The sequence below is a fragment of the Felis catus genome, chromosome C2 (assembly GCF_018350175.1).
Source record: "Felis catus isolate Fca126 chromosome C2, F.catus_Fca126_mat1.0, whole genome shotgun sequence".
NCBI lineage: Eukaryota > Metazoa > Chordata > Mammalia > Carnivora > Felidae > Felis > Felis catus.
Window position 1 is genome coordinate 112,738,306 of NC_058376.1, and position 12,529 is coordinate 112,750,834.

General features: G+C 38.0%; 1 protein-coding gene across 1 annotated transcript in view; it reads right to left on the reverse strand.

Moving 5' to 3' along the window:
- Window positions 1-12,529, reverse strand: part of MED12L (mediator complex subunit 12L) — a 335,495-nt gene that overhangs the window by 16,109 nt on the left and 306,857 nt on the right. Inside the window, 3 exon segments of the mRNA XM_045037430.1 lie at window positions 2,842-2,998; window positions 5,189-5,418; window positions 7,086-7,175. Coding sequence (XP_044893365.1) covers window positions 2,842-2,998; window positions 5,189-5,418; window positions 7,086-7,175 — 477 coding nt within the window.

The window sequence follows — 12,529 nt, forward strand, 5'->3', positions numbered from 1 at the left end:
CTGCCCTCTGCTGTCCAAGGACATCCTGCATACTTACTGTTTCGATGCCTTTCAGGTCATCGGCCTTTGCACATACTTTATCCTATCTCATACCAGCAGGTTAGACAAGGACTACTCAGTAATTAGCTTTTCAGTCCCTATGACATCTGAACAAACTCTTGTAGTTTTGTTTTTGTTTTTGTTTTAAGAAAAATGTAGACCTCTCAAACAAAGGAAGACAGGAAGAGGAGGGGGGAGAAGAGTAATTCTTAAAGATTATAAATTTTTTTGGTGGGGGAGGGCCTGGGTGGCTCAGTGGTTAAGTGATTTCAGCTCCGGTCATGATCTCACAATTCAGAAGTTGAAGCCTGGCATTGGGACGCTCTCTCCCTCTCTCTCTGCCCCTCCCCTGCACTCACTCTCAAAATAAATAAATGAAAAGAAAAAAGAAAAGAAAAAAGAGTTTTTTTGAGAGAGAGGGTTCAAGTGAGCAAGGGGCAGAAAGAAAGGAGAGAAAGAATCCTTCAAGGGGCAGGGAGGGAAGGAGAGAGAGAAAGCGGGGCTCATGCTCACTGAAGTGGGGCTAGAGCTCACCCAGTGTGGAACTGGAACTTATGAACTGTAAGATCATGACCTGACCCCAAAAGTCAGATGCTTTTAACTGACTGAGCCACCCAAGCACCCAAGAAAAAAAAATTTTAAAGCAAGATGTTTATGTGAGATGTTCTGGCGTAAGATACTAGCATAAAGACAAATTCTCTCAGTGACCAAGTTGGCTTAAATAAATGGCTCTTGGAAAACACTTCCAAGTCACGAAGAAACACAGACTAGACATCCACTATGTGGGACACAGAGGAGAGGAAAATATTAATAGGTGGTTTGTCTCGGTGACTTTCAAAGTTTCCTCCATCCAGGCATTCATCTTAATGATGACACTGCTGGCCTTCTTTTCATCCTCTGCATTTTCAACTTGGTGTGCATACTATCTTCCAAATTATTTGTCTTCTTTAGGGCAAGGTAACAAATAGCTATTACCAGATGGTATTACCCACTAAGTGCCAATATTGGTTGATATGGAATCCTACCAGGGGGTCTGGGCAGGGTTGCTCCCAACTGGAACAATGCAAGTGGGACCAGGACTATGCTGGTTATAATATAAAGCCAATTCTCCATTTGGCCCACTGTGAAATCTTTCAAGAAAAACCAACTTAACTTCATCATTATTAATTAGTTCCTTTACGGAGGTAGTCAGTCACCACAAACAAAGTATAATCCTGATGCAAAAGTAAATCCCTTTTATCTCCAGGGAATGTGTGGTAAAGAAAACATTACCAGAAGGGCATACTATGCTAATTGGGATAAAAAAGCACATATTAACTAGTAAAGAAAGGCTTTGAAAATCTGCAGCCTTGAAAAGCAATGTAAGACAGGAAGTAGTAAATAATGTAATAACTTTCTTCAGTGATTTGGAAGTGAGAAATTTAAAGCCGAGGGAAATATAAAAATAAGTATCAGTCCTATAAAGTTCTGAAAATATATCCTCAGAATCTGAGACAAAATTATTTAAGAAAATATCACTATGTTCCTAATAATATTATCAAATGAAAGCTTTCCTTTTAAGGAACCATGTTGGAGGCAACAACTGTACAGTAAGTGAGGCTGCCATTTGTAGGCCACACTCTCCCTAAACCAATTACCACTTGTTTTCAATTTTGTGATACAACTTTTTCTTCACATTTGAACGGGTAAAAGTTGGGATGCAACTAACGGCATTGTATAAGTAATGATATTTTAGAATTATAAAACCCATTTTTCGGGAGGATTTGTGTCAGCTTCTGCCTATCACCTGGGAGTACTGTCAACCAGAATTTTTTGGGTCACACTGAATTCAGACCTCAATCCCACTTGAACTTGTGGTTCAAATTCTCAGGGGAGACATTTTTTTCCCTCCAACCAGTGTCAAGGTTGAGACATGCGCATTACTTTACGGTCCCTTTCTGCACAAGTTTATTGAACTCATTCCAAGAGTATAGCTTTGGGTATCCCAATTCTACTAGATTCCCTGTCTTTGGTGGTGTTTTTTCTTTCTTAATAACACACAAAATATCAGTTGCATCTCAAAGTGAATTACTGATAAGAGTCCACCACAGAGACTCATCAAATAATATCCAATCCAAAAACTTAGGACAAACTTGCTCATAATGAAGACAAATGGAACAGGTAAACATAAATAGCCTATAGTTCCTAGATGAGTAAGTTAGAAACAAGAATGTGTCAAGGGGAGGAACGCTTTATCTAAGGTACTTAAATATTTACATCAAATAAATGAAGGTAGCTCTCTGGATTCGACCAGAGACAGAATGAAATATCCCTCTGAAATATCCTAGCTATGTAACTCCAACTTCACAGCTTCATCAGACCAAAAGTGTCAGAGATAATTTTTTGGATTACAGACCCCTCTAGGAATCTGATGAAACCTATGGACAGCTCAATTTTACTTGTTTTTTTTTTTTTTCCCCCAAGCACATAAAAGAAAATTTGCCTTCAATCTGCATAGTCCGTAGTTAAACAGTGAGTGGGGAAGCTGACACACACTTTTAGGATAAAGGCAGCCAGTCACCCTCTCGTGAACCTTTGTGAAAGGGGAATGACATTCCGCAAAACGCACCCTCCTGCCCATAACCTGGTAAAGGCACGGACACAGGAAGATCCTTGCCGAGTCGGAACTACATCACACCGGTTTAGCTCCTAGTGTCAACTACACGGGGCTCCTTGGAACTTGGCGATTCAAGTCTCGGGGCCTCTTATTTCTTAAGACGGCCGAGGGCCCCTCACGCATTGCCCCCATTCCCAGCCGCAAACCTGGAGGAGTCTCTGCTGCTGTCGAACCTGCGGCTGTCTGGTTCTCATTGGGTCCTGAGACAGGGGCACCGAGGGGAGGCTTGGATGCGTGGGAGTGAGCACTGCATCGATTCCTCCACCTACCAGAGGGCTCTGCTGAAGCGACTGATGATTTAGTCTGGTAAAAAAATAACACAACTTGGTCTCACACCCAGGCAAATGCTTCAATAAGTAACATTAATTGAGCATTTACTCTGGAGAAGTCACAGTGGTGAGAGTCTGAAATGTATTATTTCATTTACTCCCCACAGCAGCCCTTTGAGGTCAGTTTTATTATCCCCATTTAAAACTTTTAACTGAAAGATAGTTGACGTTTATATTAGTACCACATATTCAACAATTCCATACATTATGAAACGCTCACCAGAATAAGTATAGCTACCATCTGTCACCAAAGTTATTACCATATTATTGACTATATTCCCTATGCTGTACTTTTTGTCCCTGTAACGTATAACTAGAAATCTGTACCTCTTAATACCCTTCATTTATTTTGCCCATCCCTCTGGCCTTTTCCCTCTGGCAACTACTGATCTGTTCTCTGTATTTATTAGTCTGTTTCTATTTTGTTTATTCATTGTTTTGTTTTTTAGATTCCACATATAAGTGAAATCTTACGGTATTTGTCTTTCTCTGACTTCAATTAGCATTATACTTTCTAGATCTACCCTGTTGTCACAAATGGCAAGGATTTATTCTTTTTTATGGCTGAGTAATATTCCATTCTGTATACACACATTTTCTTTGTCCATTCATCTACTAATGGACACTGAGAGTTTTCCATAGCTTAGCTATTGTGAAATGATGCTGCAATAAACATAGGGGTACATACATCTTTTTGAATTAATATTTCTTTTTTTTCTTTCTCTCTTTTTTTTTTTTTTTTTTTTTGAGGAACCTTCATACGGTTTTCCGTAGCAGCTGCACCAATTCACGTTCCCACCAACAGGGCACAAGACTTCTCTTTTCCTCCACATCCTTGCCAACACTTGTCATTTCTTGTCTTTTTCATACTAGTCATTCTGACTGGTGAGAGGTGATACCTCAATGGAAGAATTTCCATTTCATTATCCTCATTTTAAAAATGAGAAAATGGAGAGCTAAAGAAGTGATTTCCCAAAGTTATTCAGACAGTAAATAGCACAGGTGGGATTTAAACCCAGAACTGCTGCGCTCTGAAGTTCATAGGCAATACACTTCGCTGCCCCTTACTAGAAAAATAATAAATACAATGAATGTTTTTCCAAATTTATTTATTTGCCCAAATGTGCCACCATCAACCATGCCAACGTTCTAAGCACTAACTACTTGGTGTTGATGTGCAGCCACTGATTTTAAAACACGGAAGCTAAGCGGCTATCTAGTATTAGTGCAGAATTTTGCATGAAAATTCTTTCAGATGAACTCTATCTGACAGAACTTTCCACACTGCCTGAAATGCTCTACATCTGTGCTGTCCAATAAGATAGCGACTGGCCTCCAGGACCAGCTACATAATTTCTGGGTTTCAGTGTGAAACAGAAACACAAGGTTCCTTGATCAAAAACAAGTAGGATTTTCAAGAACGTGACAGGAGAGCATTCAATTAAGCCTGGGGGCCTTCTATAGCACAGCACACCGTGTGACTGCACAGGTCACACACTTTCAGAGTTGGCTCTGCTTGGCGGCATGTGGCCACTGAACACTTCAAATGTAACAGGTGTGATGGAGAAATTAAACTTTTCATTTAACTTTGATTAGTCTAAACTTAAATAGCCATGCATGGCTGGTGGCTACCATGCATGATGTCTATGGGATCCAAGTACAGCAAGAATGGAGAAAGAGTCTTTCACCATCCTGTTTTGCCAACCATACCTGCAGCAGAAAAGGGAATGACAAGATAACAAAACTCTTACGGGCACCATGCACGAGTATTCCAATGACAGACTTTACAGCTCCAAAGTATCCTAGTCAGGCAATGCTAACAATCATCACCAATTTTTTCGTAGTAAGATATTGTTAGCCAAACATCTGTTTAAAAGAACAGAAACACTGGAGCTAACATATTAGCATTATCTAAACTATTACATCCATCCTATGGCAGATGTGAGTTAAACCTCAGAGGCCTTGAATGAAATAAACAAGATGGGGCACTGCTGATTTTGATCCTCTGTCTGGATGCTACTAAAAATGAGATGACACAATGCAAATTATATGCAAATATGCAAGCTCATAAAAACAATTATAAAGCGCCATGCCCTAGACAATGCATAACAAAGACAAGAATTTGAGTGTCTACTATTGAAATCATTATTTCTACATGTATCACCTCTGAGAGCTGGTCAAGGGCTGCAGGTACGGTGACGCCTGCTGCTGAACATAGCCACTGGGCTGCTGCTGCATCTGTCTGAGTCTTTCCATTAGCGCCGGGTTGGAATGTGTGGCCGGATAGGTCCTGGAGTTATAGCTAGGAGACAGGACTACGCCACCAGCCTGCTGCTGAGGGGTCTGCTGCAAAGGCATCTGCGTTCCATACATCGTATAGCCCTGGGGCATGGTCTGGAGGTATGGGCACAAGGAGTAAAATTAATGTTTCGGTAAGCACCACCTTTGCTATCACTGAGTCATAGGGGGCAAAAACAAACCCAGAAGGAGCTCCCTGAAAGCCACTGTTCTCTAAAGCTCTTATAACTCAACATATGAGGAAGACTACTCTGGAAGCAAGAGGCTAGCAAGAAAGTTATAGAATGAACTAGGTAGATAATGATTCACCAGAAATTTCAATTAAAAATAAAAATAAATCCTCATTTGTGTTAAGAGATCAGTTTTAGAATCAGTTGCTTGTTTTGAGGGAAAGAAGGATATAGTTCTTTATAGAAATTATCAGGTAAGCATCCAAACCTGAAGTACACAGATGACATCAATGTTCAACAGATCCCAAGCATAATTAATTTCATTTCCAAAATTAGAAAGAAAAGCTATCCGTGTCCAATGTACATTAAAATTATAGAGTACGCTTTCCTGATACGGGACTATACCTCCTTGGAGCTGATGAATTTGCCTGTAGTGACTAACCAGTTACCAAAACAAATAAACAAACAAACAAAACCCAAAAAAACCCAGACCAACCAATACCTTAACCAGAGAGTAAGATGTAACTGGGGAATATTCGATATCCTCTAGACCTGGATGGGCTACACCCTTTTTTCAGCATTCTACCAATACTCTGAATATTTAATTTTTCTATTCAATATTACTATATGAGTGTTTATATCTTAACACCTAATGTAAATAAAAAATGTAATAAGGTTCTGCTGGGTGACTACAATTTATAGAATGGAATGCTGATTTAAGAAGAAACCTGCTCTTCAATCCTCAAAGAACCACATTCTAGTTCACGGCTCTGACTCGGAAGACACAGTAATGACTAATCAACTTCCAGCTGACAGGATGCAAGGATCTGGCTGTGGGGCCCGGCACGTCTGAGAGCCAATCTCAGATTGCCTTTCATCTGTGGGCATAGTGTGACATGTTAGCCCCACGAGCTGTCTTGCCAACATCCCCGGGCTCCTAATTATGAAAGGGACAAAGTAAAAGTATACAGAAGCAGAAACAACAAAATTACTAGAAAAAAAATAGCTCAAGAGTTGCATTATATTAAGGCAAGTCCATCATTTGTTGAGTGGCTACCATGGATCTGGTGCTGTGCTGGTTCCACAGGTTCTTAAATTCTCACAATGCTCATCTCTATTCGACAAAGAAGGAAACCAAGACAGAATAACATGCACGATGTTACATAGCTAGAAAGGTGTCAGGAATTGTGCCAAGGTCTAATTCCAAGGCCAATTACCTTCTCGCTCTACCATGATTCTCTGCAAACCTATCTTTCAATAGGATAAATTCAATCATGAATTACATCAGTATTTATTATAAAGTAAAATAAGTACTCTGGGACTGTTAAGCATTTCAACACCTACCATCATCGTTAATAGAGTGATTAGATTTTTAAATCAAGAACTCTTTAAAATGTTTTATGCTCTTCATTCAGTCCGAAGGTTTGTTCATCACTGGTGATGCATTTTTTTTAAGATGTCAACTCCAATCTATAAGCAGAAGTACTACCTTCTAAACCCCGTAAGGGAGCTGATACCCTATTCACTTCGTTTCCCACTTCAAATAAACAACATTAACAATCCCAGCAGCATCTACAAGGCAAACGTGGGTACCTGTGCTTGCTGCAGCCCTGGATACTGGGGGAGCTGAGGGGAGGGCCGTGCTTGTGCAGCAAAGAGAGCAGCCTGGTCCCCTGGCGGGCCCTGGAAAACAAAGCCAAAGCAAACTCTTGATCATAACAGCAAGAACTTGATTTGCACTCCTGGCTAAGAACCCCAATAACCCATGACACCAAATCTTATTAGATGACTACAGAATTTGGAGTTTTCCAAACAGCATTAAATAGAACTTTTTCTATGTGTGTAGAGACTATTAAACTTATCATTTCTGCCAAAAACTACAGATGTCCCAACAATAATACATACATTAAATACAAGCCAAAATAACCAACGGTCTACTTATCAGAGAGGCTCTGAAACAGCTCTGCTGTACACCCCAGGATACAAATGCCACTTTTGAGTGAAAGGCATGAGGCTGTGTGAAATCTGAAAGCACGGAGTTGTACCATTCTGTGCCCATAAAAAAAGAGAATACGAGGTACAAATTTCATTGCTTTTTAATGAAGGTTCTTCACGGTGACCTACCAATTGTCTATTTAACCATGTGGTCAAGAGATGAATTTGCATCTCCTATGACTAATCATCAATTAGAATAACTATCAATAAAAATTCACAATACATTAACTGCAAATGTAACTCTGACAATAATAAAATAAAACCAATTAACATCTGCTCACCAGTCTTAATTTAATACATGTTTTGCCCTTTGAAAAATAAATCTAAGAGCCACTGTATGTGTTTTACGTTATGGTGTCAGAAGCTATTTCATGGAAGCTTGCAGTAATCATCATGGAAAGAGGTTTAGTTTCCAACCATCCCTAGATTTTTACAGCACTTACTAATTACACAGAATGGGGTTTATTCCAAAATATTTTACTCTTGTCTTATAGATGTCCGCATTTTTCAAAAGTGTTAAATTATAGTTATATAAAACCATTTAATGTGCTTGGAAAGTAGTGTAGATTTTTCTAGCAGGCAGAAAGTGACAAGCATTTAGCTTTAGAGGGCGAACACCAACAATTATTGGACATCTATTCTATGCCAGAGACTGGACTTCTTGTTCTCACCCCCATTTTCTCACAATAAATCTGCAGGGAAGAGAGTATCGTCCTCACTTACATTCTTCAGATAGAAGAAGCCAGGCTCAACGAGCTTAAGCAGCTTAGCAAGCTCATTGAGCTAGACCTGGCAGAGCTATTATCTGAACGCAGGTGAGTCTGATCCCTAAGGCCAGGGCTCTTTCTGTTAGGACAAGATGTCTCCATATGCAATATTAAAAATGGAAATATTTAAATCCTCACTTGGTACTTATTCTTTACGGATATATAGCCTTTAAAACTCACTCCAACAACAAAAAAAACCCCAAGATATCTATAAAGACTTCTTACTGAAATGCTGAAACGAAATGCATATATTATATAGTAAAATCCTTTCTCGGTTCCTCATATAAAATCACTTGAGGGCATTTATGAAACTTCAGCCTTTCCTAAGGTGACTATCCACCCATATATGGACCAAATACAAAATTTCTGAGAGTGCGTATAATAGCTTCAACAAGAATCTACATTTCCAGAATAGGGTACCACGAAGATATCTTCAGGCTTTAGCTGGTTAATCTAAGTGCAACTGTGTCTATATTTACTCTATATGCACTTGAATCTAAGGAAAATATCCCAAACTCCCTCTATGAAAACTCATTCCATGGCAGTGTGACCATCCAGGCCCTACCACTATTCCCCTCCCAGACTATTTGAAAGGTTTTTGATTTTTCAAACACTATGCCTAGAAGTCATTAAATCAACCACTTCCTTAAATGCTACTCCTTAATTCAGTGCTCCCGGACAGTGTCGTACAAGGTCCCTGCAAGATACGATTCTGCTTCTTTGTGGGGGACAAATATTTTCATATTATCATTTTTACAGAAGGGGGAAAAATAAGTTACTTATATATTTGAGTTAAAGTCATGATATCCAGAAGTGGTCTACAATTCCCACATCCTGCTTTGGTTTAAAAGGAAACAAGATGTGATCTGTATATGACGGCTACGTGCAGATGCATAAAGATGTTTTCAAATTCTTCACTCTTCCTTTGCTTAGTGAAGAACCCTATGAAATGAACTATGACTTACATGTGGAGAAACCCAGAATACTAATAAGGTAAATATCTGAGTTACCGTGCAACACTTTTATTGACAAGTTACAGTTGCAATCATGGACATTAAAGAAATATGAATTTAAAACTATTCTACATAAAAAGAAAAATCACAAAATTAACATTCAAGGAAAACCACTAACTTTTGAAGAAGCAAAGAGAAAGGGATAAGAAATTTCAGAGACAGGTTTTACACTGTAAAATTCATGCATTCTTTGTTAATCATTTTTTGCCTAAAGGGAAACTATTTATTTATGGACATACTGTATACCTCCTACCTCCAATTTTTCCCCGACTTAAGTACAGTAGGTAATAATTGAGATACACAATATCATTCCTGGGAAAATCAAACACTCTGAGTTGGCCACCAGTCCCCACGTGCTCTGTGCATAGCTGTATCATCATGTTTCCTTGAATGAAAAATATCCCATTCTCTCCCACCAAACTAAAATGCCCTATTTTTGTTTTTCCTGAGAATAATGCTAGAAACATTATGTCAAACATTCTGTCAATTTGTAGAAATAGTTGAATGTGTTGAATAAAGAATGAATAAGGAAAGCTCTTCAGTAATTTGAAAGACTTTACAAATGCTAACCAAGGGCCATAATGTGGGAATAAGCAAGGATACTAAAGACGAAGATTTAGTACGTTTCTTAAAGTTGGCAGGGTAGTTTTGCTGCATCAAATCAAGAACAGACTATGTATTGTATCATCCAAACAAGGACAGGCCAGGACAAGAGGTACAGAGTGGAACCATGCTTGGCAAATCAGGAAATATGGTCACCTTAGTTACACGTAATCCATTTATCTGTTATTTTCTGAAAACTTTCTAAGATTTATTTTTAAGCAGTTTCTAGCATGGTGTCTGGCATATAGTAACAGCTCAATAAATACTACTGAGAAAATCTAAGACTCAATTTAGTTTATCTGTTAACGAAGAGTTCTAGAAGTAAACTGGGATTTCTATTTCAGCATATATTAGTTTACCAAGTGCTTTCCAATTGCCCCATATTTTTTAGCACAATCTTTTATTTTGAAAATTCAGTTTTAATTATTAGCATCTATCATTCTAATGATTACTTCTTGTTACCTGCATCAATATCTGAAAATTAGCTCCATTTCTCCCTCTTGATTTATTCTGCCTAACTTAAACAATCAAAGGTAACATTAACTTCATATTTTTGCAAAGGATAATTCAAGAGGCTGGTTTTTGACCAAATATTTGTGCCTAGCCAGCTGCCATTTGCCTTTGAGCACATTACTGGAAGAGAAAATAAGACATGTTTGTGCCCCTGTTCAAGCCCCCATGGCTCAGATACCCAACTTACATGTGCTAAAGGAATAAACCACAATTAACTGGGAAGTTCTGATAATCACATACACTCAACTCTACATTGCTCTCTGAGAAAAATTCCTACGTGTGGTCTCTCAAGTTCATTTCTATGCATTTTGCTTCACGCTTGCTTCTACAGAAGAAACATAAATCCAACGCATTTTACAAAAAAAAAAAAAACACTTTCTAAAAGATTCTTAAAAAGCTGTGCTATTCAATAGTAACTAATTTTCCTGGCCTTTATAAGAACAACTCTCTCTTCCTGCTTTATTTGTAACTAGACAAGAGAAGTATCTGAACTCAAAGAGGTGTTGACTCAAAGTCCTTTCGCATAATTTGAAATAATTTGCATAACTTGAAATAAATGCATCCAGTAACTTTAAAGTTCTTGGTAAATCATCATTTTCATTCTTCTGGGTCTTGTTCTCTTCATTTAGCAATTACTCCCCCTTAGTCAACTGAACAAATGTGAAGACCTCTTTCCGAAAGAGTTGGTTAATCCTACAATAGGCAGACAGTAAGCATTACAATCAGCAGCATCTCAGGAGCAGGGATTTTTCTATTCACTCAGTTCACTAGCAATGATTTGAAATCCCTACGTAGTAACTTTTCAAGGGTGTTTGTTTCAGTGTCTCAGAGAGACAAGTTGTACCTGAAAAACCACAGCCAGATTTTGTGACTTTCTGATAATGCTGATTGAAGGATAATAAGTCAGTGGGTAATGTTTTATGAGTCACCTAGCAAAAAGGGTTTTATTTGTTAGTACTAGTTTGGAAGATACTGAGTAATGGTGCCCAAGGCTAAAACAACACATGGTGTGAACCAGAAATTATGGTCATAACATCACACTGGTGTATTTTGATTACAGACAATAGACACAGAGAAAATTCTATAATTACAAGAGGTCCAGTTGACCAGTTATGCTTGATTCTTTTATAACGCTTTCATATAAAATTAAAGTTGGTTGGGAATCAACTAACAGTAACATTAATGGCTGGAACAAACTGAATCATTCTAAAATAAACACCTCACACAATAGTGAACTTTTACAATATATTCTATTAAAATGCCCATAAATGATGAATATATGATTGGTTTAGTATACACATTCATGACATTCTTAACCCTGGAGAATATTAAAGGAAAATAAGAATGGTGAAAAGGACAGCATAGATATATATACACATTTCCATTATTTTGAATGAAAGCATAGAACCTGTTGACTTTAATACTTGACAAATATTTGGTGTAAAAAAAAAAGTAAAATCAATGATTGATGCAAATTTTCTTTTACCCAAATTACATTATCATCTGAACAAAATGCCCAACAGCAAACATAAGCTATCTCCAAAACACTTTTAACTTGATAAAGTTTAATTCAAGTTTTTTCAATAAAAACCTCACCTGTTCTCTGTATACCACAAAGCATCAAGAAAAATTGACAGAAAAATTGATTCTTTTCAGAAATCTCCAAACTTTGCTGAATAGCTATGAAAGAAATTGCCTATATAACAAGTATTTAATAACCTAAATATTTTCAGAGTTTGAATATGCATTACAGACATTTTCACCAACGTACAGAAAATGTTACCCATGAAAATTGGCAGTGAAACAAGTTGACTTACATTCACATCTGAGATGTGTGCTCTTTTTTATTCTAATGCTTCTTGGGTTTATGTTGTGGGTTGGCTACCTGATACAGAAACCTATAAGTAATTTAATGCAAAACATGCATTCTTAGCTAGCCCAGGCAAAGCAGCAGAGGTGAATGTCTTATGACATGCATGCACAAGACCTGTGCTCGAAAAAACACCTTCTCCGTACCGGAAAGAAAATAGAGATGATGCGTTCTGTTGAGAATTTCAGAATAGCCAGTGGGTGGGATGTGATGAGAAGGGTATGTTTCATAACCACAGTTTTCATTATCTTGCACTGGCCTATGAATCAGCATGCC